The sequence below is a fragment of the Balaenoptera acutorostrata genome, chromosome 4 (assembly GCF_949987535.1).
Source record: "Balaenoptera acutorostrata chromosome 4, mBalAcu1.1, whole genome shotgun sequence".
NCBI lineage: Eukaryota > Metazoa > Chordata > Mammalia > Artiodactyla > Balaenopteridae > Balaenoptera > Balaenoptera acutorostrata.
The window spans coordinates 83,539,866-83,555,854 of NC_080067.1; the positions used below are offsets into that span (position 1 = coordinate 83,539,866).

The 15,989-nt window shown below is 37.7% G+C and overlaps 1 protein-coding gene across 2 annotated transcripts in view; it reads right to left on the minus strand.

Annotated features, from left to right (window-relative positions):
• SLC15A2 (solute carrier family 15 member 2) overlaps positions 1-15,989 on the minus strand; it is a 38,771-nt gene extending 22,782 nt beyond the window's left edge. Inside the window, exons 1-7 of one of the 2 annotated variants that reach the window (XM_007175604.3) lie at positions 15,824-15,989; positions 13,902-13,989; positions 13,158-13,299; positions 5,278-5,370; positions 4,078-4,177; positions 2,168-2,258; positions 1,805-1,882 (exon numbers count right to left, since the gene is read on the minus strand). In XM_007175604.3, coding sequence (XP_007175666.1) covers positions 1,805-1,882; positions 2,168-2,258; positions 4,078-4,177; positions 5,278-5,370; positions 13,158-13,299; positions 13,902-13,989; positions 15,824-15,928 — 697 coding nt within the window. In that variant the 5' untranslated portion in view covers positions 15,929-15,989. The remainder of the gene's footprint in view (positions 1-1,804; positions 1,883-2,167; positions 2,259-4,077; positions 4,178-5,277; positions 5,371-13,157; positions 13,300-13,901; positions 13,990-15,823) is intronic. The other variant, XM_028164877.2, reaches the window with a different exon arrangement.

Below are 15,989 nucleotides of genomic sequence, written 5' to 3' on the forward strand. Positions count from 1 at the left end.
CGTGCTGCAAGCTACAGAGCCCACGCTCTCTGGAACCCAGACAGCACAACTACAGAGCCCACATGCCTGGAGCCTGCCCGCCACAACTAGAGAAGAGAAAACCCACATGCCACAACTAGAGAGAAGCCCGCACACCATGAGGAAGAGCCTGTGCGGCCACAACGAAAGATCCCGCATGCCTCAATGAAGATCGTGTGTGCCGCAACTAAGACCTGACGCAGCCAAAAAATAAATAAATAAATAAATAAAATAATAAATAAATCTTAAAAAAAAAAAAAAAAAGAATGAAGCGTAGAAACCTGCCAGCCAGAGTCTGATCTCCTGCAGGTGGGTGCTATCAGGTAGGAGTTTACCTAAAAAGACTCCTGTGGATTATTTGTTTTACGAGTGTTGAATCAAGGCTGAGTTAAGACTGCATCCTGACGCAATTCTGGTTCTATTTTCCTTTACCTTCTCCGTGGCAACCACTCAAGACAGACACTTCAGAAGACACTCCCAGTTACTGGCTGGGATAGAACCTTCTAGCACTACGATAGTACCTTCAGCCTCCACCCTCAGAGGGACACAAGATTCTTGCTTCCAAATTTGAACTGACTTCACTTCCAAATTTGAGACACCAAATATGAAACATTGCCTCACCTGGGCCTTTTATGATGACAATATAAAAATTTTTTTAGGTAAAAAAACCTTTAAATATGAATATCTGTTAAATAATTTAGTTAGTATTTAGTTCATTTTTTTAGCAGATTACATTTTAATATATATAAAAGTAGAATTTATTTATATATATATATTCTTTCCAAGCTGTTTAACTCCTGAATTTTTAAGTATTCCATTTAAGTACATCCTTGAATCATTAGCAAACATTTTTGGTTTTTGAATGTTTTCTCAGAGTTTCATTGATTTCAAGGTAGCTGTTGAATTTTAAGCAGTATGTTAAAAATTATATGTCCATAAGAGATATGAAAATTGTTGCTTGGTTATTCATATATGGCTAAGAGATAAAGATATCAAATCTCTTAGCAATGAAGGTATTATCTTTATCTCTCAAAGACACAACTACTGAAACACATTTCTCTTCCTTAATATTTTGTAAATGCATTAAGGTTAATGGATGTTCTAAACAACCTTGAGCCTTTTGGAAGAGTGCTTTTAAACAACGTTGTTTATCTCCCACAAAATAAACACTCCAAAGGCCTTGTACGTCTATCCCTAAGCCAATACATTCTGGAAATAACTCAGTCATAAAATTCTATTATCCCTCATTCAAATAAAATAATCTCTGGAGCAGAAAGGAAAAAAAATAAAATAAAATAAAATAAAAGGCCCAACGAATTTTAAGTCTTCCAATTACCAGATAAATAACCATCAGATGAAATAAGCTAGTTCAAAAGGAAGGATTAATTATTTTCCTTGCTTCATTATATACTGTAGTGTAGATCAGTACATCTCAACCTTGACTACACATCAGAATCACCCAGATACTTAAAAAGTTACAGATGCCAAGGCCCTATCCCACAGAGATCCTGATTTAATTAGTCCTACATAGGGTCCAGGGATCAGTTTTTTTTAAAGCTCTCTAGGAAACTTCTTATTAGTTATGTAACCTTGGGCACTTTTTTTTAGGTTTCTGACTTTATTCAATTAATTTATCGCCAATGTCTAGGGAAAACCCCTACAATAACACTTACCTAATAGGTTAGTGTGAGGACTGAATGAAATAGTTTGTGTAAAGTGCTTACATCATGCTTTACATGTGGACGGCATCAGTGGCTATTAGTTTCCTTTGCCCCACTGCACTTACCAAGAGCTATCACCATAAGCAATCCTGGAACTCCAAAAGCCAATGCATAGCAGTCTTTCCCAAAACACTGCACATCTCCTACAGGAAAACAAAACAAAACAAAACAAATTAATCCTGAATCTTAAGTCTTTGATGTTCTATTCTGTAAGCTCAGGTTTTTGAGGTCATAGACATAGCCATCCTCTTTCTTCCCATCACCTAATCCACAATCCTTCTTTTGGGCCAGACAAAGCAAGATTAAAAGAAATTTTCTCAGATTTTCAAACCCTTATAAAAGGAGAAGATGGACAGGAGGAAGCCTTGAACAGATTTCTGGCTGGCCAGAGTAAAGCTTATACCGAGTCCCTCAGAAAAGATCCCAACCTCTCAGCATGGGTGTGACAAATGTAGAAATCAAGCTCCCTGCATTGATGGAGAGGTAGAAGACTGAGAAGTATCTAGTCCGTTCCTCTGCCTGAAAAATTAAAAAAAGGACAAATCATCAGTGCAATGTGCCTCCTAGCTCCACCCCCCACCTCATGTTCAGACTAAGCAAGAGGTACATACACAGAGACAGATTCAGGCACTGCCTCCATGGTATGTGAATATCATATTAGATATTTTAACACATATCTCGCTGACACCAAACATTTCCCTATCTTTCAAACCCTAGTACAAGCATCTTTAACATTGTTTTACCCCTTTATCTTGGCAAAAATGATCATCTTGTACACTATGCCTATGTACTGTGTCCTATACATATCTATTCTAATATTAGTTTATTTGCATTAAATGTCTGTTTCTTTCTGTAGGTTGAGTTCCTTTAGGGCAGAAATTGTATCTTATTATTTTCTGTAATCCCCACTAGCATAGTACCTGTTATACTACAGACTCAGTAAATGTTTATTAACTGAATTTATTAAGTGACTAAATTAAATAATTGATTTTGTGGAATGTGTGGTAGGAATAGGACTAGAACATGGGACAGTGGAGTAAATTGTCCTTCAAACAGGATAATTTACCTAATGTTTATGGGAAGTCTGCCAAAGAGTATAAAAGGATGTCTGTGGGCTTGGAAATGGCTGGTGGAAACCTGGAGGTGGGTTCGTACTATTATTGAAATATCTTTGTGGAGCAGCTACAAAATGAAGCAATTTTCAAATACAGTTACTGATGCTTTATTCATTGTGCACTTCTGTGCTTCATTCTGACACCTCGGATCTTTTCCTGACACATCAGCACAATCCTCATTTTCTATTTATGGTGTGTTTTGCTTCCTCTTCTGGTCCCCATTTAAACTCGTTACACCAATCTACGTGTATAGTTCATTGTGCATAGAATCCCACTTGCCAGAGGTTGGTTATTTCTCCAACGTCAGCAAGCAATTATGATCTATGGACCCTCAGGCAGATAAAGAATATAAAATAATTCAAATGGTCTGAAGGGTTAGAGACATGAAGGAAGACAGGACACAGAGAAAGAACAGAGTGAAAACCCAGAAACATGGTAACTAGCTACAGAAGAGGGAATAACACATGAAGACAGCCAAAAAAGAAAGCTGAGAGGAAAAAAGAGGAAGCTAGAAATGTTGGCTGATCTAAGCATAGACTACTTCCCTTGCCTAGTTGTCACTGCTTCCTTATACAGGCCCATTTTTACCTTTATTCATACTGTTTTCCCCTCCCACTGACAGTGGCAAGTATTTAGGAAAAGAAAGAATGATCATCCAGACAGGTTCATCTAGAGAAACTCATTCTGTTTTATTCCAAATGGTCCTTTTCCCCTTTCATAGAATCTCAAAGCTAGAGATGCTTAAATCATCTCCATACTACTCATCACCTCCCATTCCCAAAGTGATTACCATGTATCTTCTTAAGTACCTCAAGTGAGAGTAAACTCACTACTTCCAACTATTTGAAGTTTTTCTTTCCATCAAGCCAGAAGCCAGCTTCCTATAGCTTTCAGCCATTGATCTTTGGTTTAATTACTGATATCCTTCAAATATCTATAGACAGCTAAAATATTCTCTTTAATTCTTATCTTATCCAGGCTATAAATATCTCCATTTCCCTCAACCTTTCTTCATAAGAGCATCTTTTAGTCCATGTACCACCCTGGTCACTTTCCTTTGAAATGTTGCAGTTTTCCCCTCTATTAATGACCAGTACCCAGCACTGAACACAGCTCCTCAGATATGATCTGACTAGTGGATCACTTCAATCTTGGCAAATGGTTACCTGCCGTTTGATGCCTGCTCTACATTCTTGAAAACACAGAAATTACAGGACTCTTACATGTTTTTCTTCAAACTGGTCTCCACCAAAAGCTGCCACACAGGGTTTGATACCTCCTGTCCCCAAAGCTATTAGACTCAGGCCGACCATTGATAGGACTCTGAAATGGAGAGGTGAGAGTACTAACCATATTGATACTAAACACAACTGCAGAAATGAAATATAGAGCTACAAGAGAAAAAAAATGTGTACAAGGGCAAAGACCTCCTTCACATTTCTACACTGTGGGCATTTTCCATATGCCTTCACTCCTAGGGGAGACTCAGGTACACTTATAATCCTTGAGTTTCTGCCAGAAAGTATACACTACGTGGTGAAATTTGTCCCTGATAGTTTCATTTACCCCTTGTGCACAACAGATAGAAGCAGATACTGAAGGAACTCCAAAGTTAAAGCACTGGTTCTCAATCTTGTCTTAGTCAAAGGGACACTTCAATAGAATGACCTTGTGAACCCTTATCCCACATATCCTTAGTAACCACAAAATAAAATGTTAAACTAGTCATAACTAATAGGCGAAGTGTTACTGATTTCTGAGGGGACAACAATAAGGAGGTATCTAATATTTATTAAATTTCAAACAAAATTCTTAACTCATTGGAAAATACACATATAGGCACAGTATAAACATGAACATGTATGACCTGCTTCTTGAACAACTCTAATCCTCTCTACTGACTGAACCAACAGACATCAGAATCTATCAAGAGTCTCTGGCATCATAAACATCAAGAGCTTAATAAAGAGGGATAGAGCAACTGGAATATATGGAACTACACATAAATGGAAATAATCTAAGCTTTGAAAATAAATTCTACAATGTATTACAAGGAAATATCACAGACATTTTTTTTTAACTCTGGTAAATGTACAATGTGTGGATGGGTGAATAGATGAGGGAATATGGAGGGCATGAAGGTTTTAATGTCTTCAAGCACATGAAGAGTTTTTATGAAAAGGATACTAACTGGGCATTCTACTAGTCCCCAAATATTTAATAAAAACAAATGAGCTCAGATAAAGCAGGAAAGAGTTCAACTGGTCAAAGTTTTTTCCTTAACCGATTTGGTATTAAAACAGATTGGAAAATAAAGGGACATCATTGGTAAGAAGACAGAAAAACATCTGTAATGAATGTGTGAGACATTTACCTGCCCAATGGAGGAAAAGTGGTTTAGTTTATTCCATGATTTTACTCACGTGTGTAACATTTGTCCCCCCAGTATTGGTAAGGCACCCATGGACTTGATCACATGGCCAAGCACATACACCAAGGAGAGATAGATGATTGTCCTGTTGAGAGAGTTAAATCAGTCAGTCTACAAACAGAATTCAGAGATTTGAGTAATTACAGACTCAGAGTTCATACTGTTCTCAGTGCCAGGATAAAAGGAGCGGCAGGAGGAGGGGGTGGAGGAGGAAAGAATTACCTGAGATATGCAAATAGAAATAATAATGGTGAATGAAACAGTCTAGAAAAAGAGACAGTAACTCTTTACCCTGTAGTGTTAGAGATAATGGACATTCCTTTCTCATACCTGCTCTCTCTTTTCCCTCACTAACCCCACACAAACACAGAGTACCCCTGATCTTGTGTAGATATGTCATGACCAGGTTGGATTTGTAGCCAGTGATAATGTTTTAAGTAAGGAGAACCAGAAGAACAGAATACTTTGACCTGAGGTTTCTTCCAAGGAATGTCTTTGGCTCTAGAAATCCATCAGGGTCAAGAAAGAATGTCACATAAACAGGAAAAAAGGGATGGTTAACACAAAGAACTTTCTCTAAACACAATCACTGGGATATATAGAGAGGTAAAGGGCTCTCAGGTTCAGTCTGAACACTTGAGTTAATTGTAATCCACACCACAGTTTCCTCATGGACAATTTCCCAAGGGTAAGAAAGGAACCAGGGTCTTTGAACAGACTGTCCGGTGATATAGCTCATGCAGTTGATAGGGACTTGTTGTTATGTTGTTTTTCCAAAAAATCTGAATGACAAACAGGAAGTAGAAGAGTGAGGAATTCCAGTAAGAACATATGTAGAGATATACACACTGAAACATGGCATACTACCAAATACACAATGTGTATTATTTGTATTAGGACACCAGTATTCTCTTTATATATAAGTAGAATATTAATACTAGAAGGAACCTTGGAAATTATATAGCTTACTTCTGTGATTTTGAAGTGTTATATGCTAATGTGGAATATAAAGAATGGAATGAAGGTAGCAGAGAGAGGCCAGAGATGTCAGAAATCTCAGAATGTGGATTTCTCATTCTAAATGCCTAATCTTCCTAGGTTGGCTCTCCAGGGAAGGGATCTTAGAGGGTTTATAATGGGAAGCAGGGGATAAGAAAGCTGAGTGACTAAACCAGGGCTAATTAATATTAGGGGAGGAGGCAGCCTTTTCCAAAAGGCCTTGTAGCGTCTTCTGGAGAAAAGTTCCCTTCATTGGAATAAAAAGAATGAATAGAAAGAAAGGGAATAAAAAGGGACTGAAAAAAAGGCCAACAATTGTGAACACAAAATAGATGATCTATGCTAAATCATCACAGAGAAAAAACAAAAGGAGTCTGAGCTGGAGTGATAGTCTGCATTGGGAGAACAGGGCAATATCAGGTTGCTGGACTAAATGAATGAGAGAAGTGTAAGTGCCTTAAAAGGAAAACGGGCAACCTTCTAGGTGAAAGATTCAGGGAATTAGTCTAGAATGTGAAGAATATAAGACAGGAAGCTAATAGCAGAGAACTTTAACAGAAGGAGAGAGAAGTCAAGAGAGACTTGGAAATTCTGCATTTGAAATGGAGTCATTAGGGTCATTACAATCCCAACCACAGGACACAGTTCTGTTTTCGATAGACTTGACCAATCTTCCATTTGCAAATGAGGAAAGTGAAATCCAGAGAAGTCAAAGGATATTTTTAAGGTGACATTCTAATTAGTATTAGGATTAGGTCTAGAACTTCTACTTTCTTACAGCCCAGCATTCCTTCAGTTTTATCATGAACAAGTTAATGTGGAAAAAGGAAAGGGAAGAGAAAGAAGTTTTAAATTTTATTTAACCGTAAGAATATCAAAAGCCAGAGACATTTTTAATTAAAGCTTAGGAACTGAGAAGGAGTATGTGCAGTAGGCATATATTATTAAACATACTTCCTCTGATGGCAGAGGAAGAGACCTAGCATAAAGAGGGTCAGCTCTGACGAGACAAAAAAAAAAAAAAAATAGTGGGGGAAGGACACGCTATAGACACACTCAAAAAAAAAAAAAACAGAAATTGTAGAGAAGACATCCAAAAGCATATTTGGCAATAAACACATTTAAGAGAGTGGCTTTTAGTGATTGCCATGATCAGGAGTCCAGAGTGATAGGCACAGGTCACAAGGTAAAAACCAACACTAGGGACTATGACTAAAAATGTTATTCTCTCTTAAAAGCAACTAGGCATCAAAAATTGCATCTGAGCATGTAATTAATCCTCTCAGTAGATGTTTATAGAAATCATAAAAAGCCAATGTCCATGCTTAAAAATTTTCTTTTCCATTGTATATCCACTGGCTACTCTTTCCTGTGTGTAGCCCTGAAGGAAGGTTCACCTCTTTCCTGACATAGGGAGTTCCTTATACAAGAGTCAGGGACCCTGGGTACCCATTTTCTCTTAACAAAACTATGATTCTGGGACTACAAACAGAGGAAGCACTTTTAATAGAAGTTGTTTACTAAATTCAGATGTTTCTAATGTTATAGGATGTTTTTCATCCTGAAGATAACATCTGAAGAAAAGGAGAGGAGTTTTAAATACTTATATTCTTATGTTGCTGTCATCATTGTTTTTGTACACGTGAGCTCACACACACCCCGACAAAACAAGTTACTCATGTTTTCTCCAACTCACTTTCTCTCAGAAAGAGATACCAATTCATCCCCCAAAGAGTTTTGTTATTTAAAAAGCAACCACAGGGCTTCCCTGGTGGCGAAATGGTTAAGAATCCGCCTGCCAGTGCAGGGGACACGGGTTCGAGCCCTGGTCCGGGAAGATCCCACATGTCACAGAGCAACTAAGCCTGTGCACCACAACTACTGAGCCCGTGTGCCACAACTACTGAAGCCCATGCACCTAGAGCCCATGCTCCGCAACAAAAGAGCCACTGCAATGAGAAGCCCGCACACCGCAACGAAGAGTAGCCCCCGCTCGCCGCAACTAGAGAAAGCCCGCACACAGCAACGAAGACCCAACACAGTCAAGATAAAGATAAGATTGGAGCTGATTTCTTTGATTTGCTTTGGTGCTTTCAAGGCAGGAAATGCTTTCAAATCATTTTCTGTGTGTAATCTGAATGCAGGTAAAGAATTCCTCAACTTGTCAGAATGCTAATTAAATGTAATAATAATTTGTGTAGCCTGCTGTGATACTAAAGTGGTTAATGACAGTCACTTCGGTTTCCAACCAGGAAGGGTTTGTTTTAATGCACATGTCTAATTTAAGAAGTTCACTACTTTATTATCACGTAATATTGTCGTTTGCTTGAAATAGTGCAAAGCTAATAGTTGACTGATCACTCCTTAAGAATTTATGGTTTCTTATAAAATCAACAGAGAATCTATTTCCAAAGAAAGAAATATCAAAATTAAGTAAAAATTTAAAAATTTATGGGGAAAGTATCTCAGGCAACTCATAACAATTCCTAGATGTTTTTTATTAGTCCATGATGTTTTCACAATACGAAAGGCTCTAAATTTATAGATAAATGCTGGGCCTGCTACCTTAATATGTGAGTGTGGTTGCCCTGGATGCAGTGCAGAGGATACACAGAGGCGATAATTTCGTGCTCCAAGAGAATTAATGGTAGAAAGTTACATGATGCTCAAATAGCTCCTTCCTTAGGAAAAAGGAAACTATCCAGAAAGTCACACACCTAGCAGAATCTATTGGAACCTTGGGACTTAGATATTTTTATAATCCTATTTCTTTTTTTATAGAGCTTCAAAAAATCATCTTTGTTCAAAAAGAGGAAATATTTTCTTTACTATAAACGGACAGAACTTTTCTCATATTTTCACAAATGTCAGTGTTCTTCTATTTCAGGAATTAATTTAAAATGTTGTCATCAAATAAAAATTTCCATATTATTTTAAAATATTTCTTTTATTATTATCAAGTGTCAAAGGTAATCAAGGCTATTACTCTTGAGGCACAAAGCAGATGTTGACATAAGAATGCTCTTTGTCACTACCCCTTATTGTCGTATGCCATGGTGCCAGGCAGAATTGCTGAAATCCCACCCCCCCCAGTGATGTCTCACCCTAATCCCTGGAACCTATGACTATAATGAGATGTCACTTCTTTAATTATGTTATATTATATGACACAATTGACAGTAAGATAGGGAGATTAACTAGATGAGCCTGATATAATCATATGAGCCCTTAAAAGCAGAGACTTTTCTCTGGTAACAGAAGGGGAAGAGATTCAAAGTTCGAGAAGGGTTTGATACGCCATACTGATAGCCTGAATATGGAAAGAACCACGTGTCAAGGAAAGGGGACACCTCCACCTGAAAGATGGCAAGAAAATAAGCACCTACAATGACAAGGAAATGAATTCAGCCAACAACGAATGAGGCTGGTGGTAGATTATTCCCCAGAGTCCAACCTAGGAGACACCCAGACCTGTGAGCCAACTGACTGGCTCCAACTTCTCACTTACAGAATTGTGATATAATAAATGAATCTGGTTTTAAGCAGAAAAAATAAATAAATAAATAAATTTATTTTTAAAAAGTAGCTGAAGTAGAGATTAAAAAAAAAAAAAAGCAACCACAATACCCACAACAAAATAAGTCATCTTCACACCTGCCCACACCTACCTCAGTCTTGTGCCTACATTGGAGTATCTGAGGGTGAATAAATTTATTAATTGAAACACTTGCTGTGGGCCTGTTATATACCAGGCACTGTTCTAGGTGCTGTGGATAAAAATATAAATGAGACTTTGTCTTCTAAGTGTCTGAAGAAGGTATTAGATTCATATACAATAGTTATGATAAGACAGAGTTTGGTAAATGTCACATGAGCATAAAAAATAAGGAGTTTAGAGAACTTTAGATTACTTCTGGCTAGCGGTGAAAGGTGAGGGGCAGAGAATACTCCATTGCATAGGTGGAATTAGAACTGAGCCTTAAAGGGTTTGGACATAGAAGGCTGGGGAGGAAGGAGATTGCATGAAGTAGAAACTATGCAAACAGACATGGAAAAGAAATGTCCCTGGTTATCATTAGGTAAATATTAGTATTTGGTTTTTCTCTAGTGTACATTTTTGAAAGGGAGTATGACAATAAGAGCAGAAAGGTAAGTTGGATGAGATTAGTAGACAGTGTGTTAGCAGAAATTTTGAGCAGAGTAGTAATATGAACAGAGATTTCTTTTAGGAAGATTAATTTGACAGTAGTGCATAGACTCAATTGTGAACAAAAGATATGGGAAGCAATGAAAACATCATACACGTCCATTTCAATAGCCCAATTTAGAGGCTAATGAAAACCAAAACTAGAGTAGTGGTGATTGATGGCCGTGGGATACAGTGTTGAGGAGGGAGAAAGTGACAGAGATTATAGAAATAGAATTGGCAGAATTTGAAAACTGATTGGATGTGGGAGTATAGGAAAGCTAGGAGAGAGGATAAGGTGGAATATCCAGGAGATGAATGCTAATGTGTAGTTATAATGCATAAGGGCGCTTGAGTGACAGGTTAAGATTACAGAGTTTGAGGAGCCATTAGCATATAGGTAAAATGGACACTGCAGAGCTTGCTGAGGGAGAATCTGGAGAAAGGGAAGAGGGTAAAAGGTATACACTGGGGAAATGCCTACATTCAGGAAAGAGTAAAGTAAACAAAAAGCAAAAGAAAAGCCAAATGAGGAAGAATCCAAAAAAGTAAAAGAACCAGAAAATACAGTGTTAGAGAAGCCCAGGAAGTTTCAAGAATTTAGGAGTGATAACAGATTAAAATGTTAAAACACGTTCAAAGTGAATAAGAATTTAGAAAAGACCACTGGGTTTGATAACAAAGAGATCATTACCAGTGATCTTAGAGAGAAGAATTTCAATAGGATAAAAAGATGACATACTATATATTATTTCACTTACCGTAATCTGCTTTGTATTAAAGCTAGTTGAATATGAACAACATGAAGCAGGTATTATGTCTTATTCATCTTTTTATCCCTCATGGTTCTTTGGACAAATAGAAGTTGCTCAATAAACATTTACTGAATTAAACTCAATCAGCTTAAGTTGAATCTAATTGGATTCTACTGCACTGCATTACATTACTCTACCCTAAGGAGCGATAATGAAGAGTGAGAAAGGAAGGCAACAAATAATAAATGATTCTTTTAAAAATCTGAAGGTAGTGGTAATAAGACAAAGAAGATAGAAAAAGAAAGGTTAACAATAATTTTGTTTGTTTAAAGGTCTCATATTTGCCCTTGCTTCTAGGTACAGGACAAGAGTGTCTCTGAGGAAGAATTTGAAGGCAAGAGACGGAGGTATTGAGGGTACAAAGACACCAAGGAGAGTGATCTAGGTGACGGTGATACATTTGTAAAAATTCATCCAGCTGTACATTTAAGACTTTTGGATTTGTGTACTTTATGTAAGTTATACCTCAATAAAAATAAATTCAAAAAAATTTAAAAAAGGATTGAGGATTGAGATTGAGGGCACAAGTGGAGGTTGCTAAATTTCCTCTGAAATAGTCAGGAAGCTATTGCTTACCAAATCTCGGATCTATACTTTTTCAATCTTAAAGGAAGTCATTTTAAAAATAAATAAAATTACTACGTGATATATGTGAGTCTTTTATTCTATAACTGAATGAAGACTATATACCATGGTTTATACTTTCTTTCTGCACATAGTGCCAACCCTCTATCTGGATGGACTCGGTAACTACTACTACATAAGGAGCAAACATAGATCTCAGCCACCTGCCATACCTTTCCCAAGGCAAGAAACTGTGTTTAGCACTAAGTTGTGGTTGTAGCGCTATATTGGGTGCTGATTAAAAACTTTAGAAGAATGAATATATCTAGGCCAAAGTGAGATAGAAACCAATGTTTACTAAAGAGGATTCCTTGGAACACTAGGTCCACAAGGAATCCTGAAAAAATATTCCACGGTTAAATAAGTTTGGAAAATACTACATACCATAACCTCCTCTTGGATATTTTATAGTATGAATTCACACGTTAAAGGCTGTAAGAAGTCATGCAGTAAAGATACCTTTTTAGCTTTATTCAGCCTAGCATTTTCCAAACTTATTTGACTATGAAAGCTTTATGTTCCCACATAACATTCATTAGATCCTATACAACCAATTTTCAACAGAATGCACTTTGAGAAATGCTAATTTAGACAATTCCATAGATGGCAAGTCCACAGAAAATACCTGAGTGATGGATATCTAAGAGCCATCTCTAGCCCATGAGGATGATGTTATAGGGGACAAAAATAACACTATCCCAAACATATCTCTTGGTGCTATTTTCAGGGACTTAAAAGATACTGAACTGAATAGACCATTATTCTAACTCATGAAGATATTTATTATATTCTTAAGAAAGAAACTACAGAAGGAGGTTAGAGAAGAGAAGCAGAGATGGTAAAAGAGCTAAAAAGAGGGATTCATAAGAAGATAGTAAAAGTGTTGGGATGACTCAATCTAGAGAAGAGATGGATAGCATATTAAATAACTACATTGAATTATAAATTTTCTTGTGGGTAGCAATCTCTATCACCTGAGATCAGAACAAGAACTAGTCTTACATTACAGAATGGAAGATTAAAATTAGATAAAAGAAAAAAACCCTGCTGACTGAAAAGGGTATAAAAATATTGGAAAAACTGATAATGAAGAGACAAAACCTTTCTGTATTGTCAGTCTGAGAGAGATTCTTATTTGTCATGGATGACATAAGTATGTTCTTGCTTGGATGCAAGAGGCTAGAAGTGATAGTCTCTGCACAATTAATATGTGCAGCTTCTTGGACTGTGACCTCCCATCATCCTTACTTGAATTTTCCCAACCATGAGTCAGCAATGGCTGCTCCCAGGATGGGAGTGAAATAACAGAGGCTGCTGAAGGCATGGTATACAGATGTGGAAGTGTCTTCACTCCAGTGCAGGAAATACAGGAAATACAGGGTCAGCACAGCTGAAGCAAAAAAAGAGAGACAAAACAAAATAGATGCATTAAAATGATTTATGGAGCAGAAGAAGATTTGATATGGTCTTTGAAGTTGATCTTGACCTTCAACACTCCTATCAGTGAAGTGATGAGGGGTGATTGCTGGGCAGTAGAAGCAGGGCCCTTTGGAGTTGTGGGAGTGAATGGGGCTATGCTTAGTATACAAATGCAATACTCCTCCCTTCAGTCTATGTGTACACAGCATCATTTAGGCCAATCCAAAAGATAACATGGGGCTTCTAATATCCCTTCCTTCTCCTTCCCAGCAATGATATAATCCATAGACCTGAGGAACAGAAATGAAGAATGGATGTCGATGATGAGAGTTTTTCCACCTATATTCTCATAGGCTGTGTTCTGATTTCCACTTGGCCTTTCTGTTCTTGGCCTGTATGAGTTAGTAGGTGAAATCCCATGAGGCATTTTTTGGAAGTCTTCCCCAAAGGAAAGGACCAATTGGATGAAGGCAGAAAGAGTAGATAAGGGAAATAAGTGCATATGAGACAGGCTGTTACAAACATGGGGTGAGAGTGAGTGGAGAAGAGTAGGACTCGGGGACACAAAATTACCTTTCATGCCATAATAGGAAAAGCGCTCACAGAATTCATTCACCACAATGAAGACAATACTCAGTGGATAGTTGGAGCCACAGATTTTCTAAGAAACAAAAAGGCAATGGTTCAAGCATGAACTATATTTCCCTGTTTAAACCATTAGATTGTTCCACAACAGAAAAAAATCATTTATTTTAGGTTGCCATGATAGGTCATGTGAAACAATGGCCCCTGCTCTTCATGAAACAGCCAGTATCACATTAAAAGTGCTTGCATTGCTGATTTAGCAGTGCGAAGCCATTCTGAATATTACTTTGTTCCTCAATTCATTTAACATGAAACTGCTCAGGCATTCCTTGATACTAGACACCAGGACCTGTTCATCTTCCCACAAGTACTAAATGAAAAGCCTGGGGCTCTGGGTAGGAGAATAATCATACTTATTTTCAGGAACAGAACAAAGGGTTGGCCTCTGGAGCACTTGATGTCCAGGCAGTCACACTCAGATGTCAGTATCCTGCTTAGCTCCACTGTGCGGATTAACCTTTCTGTTCCCACTTGCCCCATTCACTGTGCTGGGAGAAATCCTAGCAATATGAAGGTTTCCCATTCAGTGGCTACTGAAGCCAGGCACAGAGCCCAGTACAGATTCTTAAAGGTAAGATGATTGATCACCTTGACCTTGGGCAGAGAGTTCTTAAATCTTGTCAAATTAAGTGTCCATTCTTTCTATGAAAGAGAGATTCTATAACATTTTCATGCTAATCCTTTTGGGCATTAAAAGGACTACGCTATTTCATGCACTGTATCAGTCAGAATAAAAGGAACATCATGTTTTATTTCAAATCCCTACTCATTATGATAGCCCAGCCAATACGAGAGGGGGATGGAGATATGTGTCCTTGGTTCAATCGAATCTTATCATGAGATTTTTATTGCCTTTTCTTATTCATAAGATGTACATACATCTTTGTAAGCAGCCTCATATTCTTTGGGACCAGAAAACGTATAACTAAATAAATTAATGTATTCATTCTTTTATCCACATGGATATATAAAAACAACCCTCCAAAATATTAACATACATTAACGTATGATAAAAACTTGCTTGAAAGACAATATGAATTAGTCTTATTACCTTCCCAGCTCACAGCTCGAGAATCATGCAACCTGAAGTTTAGTTAACACATTTCTACTAGCTATGTAACACTGTCACTGGCTGTGTTAACATACTGATCCAGGCCATGTCACTACACTTGGCTTTATACTTCAGTTTTGTTATTCCAAAGAAACTACCACCTCTAGAATACTACTACAGCTACCTCTTTGCCTGTAGTAAGAATTCAGTAAATACTGGCTAGTATGTCTATATCCTCTCCATTTACAGGATTTTTATATGAGGATTGAATAAGAATTGGGAAGTGCTTTAACAAGTGTATAAAGTAAAACATTATTACTTCCTTGTTTCTCTGTCCTTTCTCCCACTGTAAACTGGAACACAGTAACAGAGACTAGATCTGTTCTAAAACTTCTCTTGGTGGTCAGCATAGATTCTGTGCACAGGGGAAACTAAGGGCTGAGATTTTTTTTGGTGAAGAAAACAATCACACACAGTTCTCCAGAAAGGAGTACTTGCCAAGTTTCCCTGGACATTCAAATTGCTTTTTTTGCACCCCAGAGAAACTCAGAATATACAATGAAATACAGCCAAGTCCTGGATACCAACTGAAGAACTCTGACTACCTCTTCCTGCTGCTTCCTCTCCTAAGTTAAAGGAAACTTCTGTTTAGGTTTGGTTTACAGGTTAATTCTAACTCCAAGAGAGAATAGTTTTTAATACTCTAACACAGCTCAGCATGAAGCTCCAGGGGCCAAGGAGGAGAACCAAAAGAGTAAGTCTGTTCCTACCAGAGACAGAACCGAATCTGAGGACTCACCGGAGATGGCTTCTTTGGAAAGCTGGGGGGTCGAGGTGGTACCTCTTCAGGGGAGACAGGTAAAAAAGGAGTTTCCTTGAACTCATTTTTCTGGAAGAGATTCATGGCTGGCTCCTTACTCTCTCTCTCTCTTCAAGCATTTGGCTTCGGTAGGCAGTTGGGACAG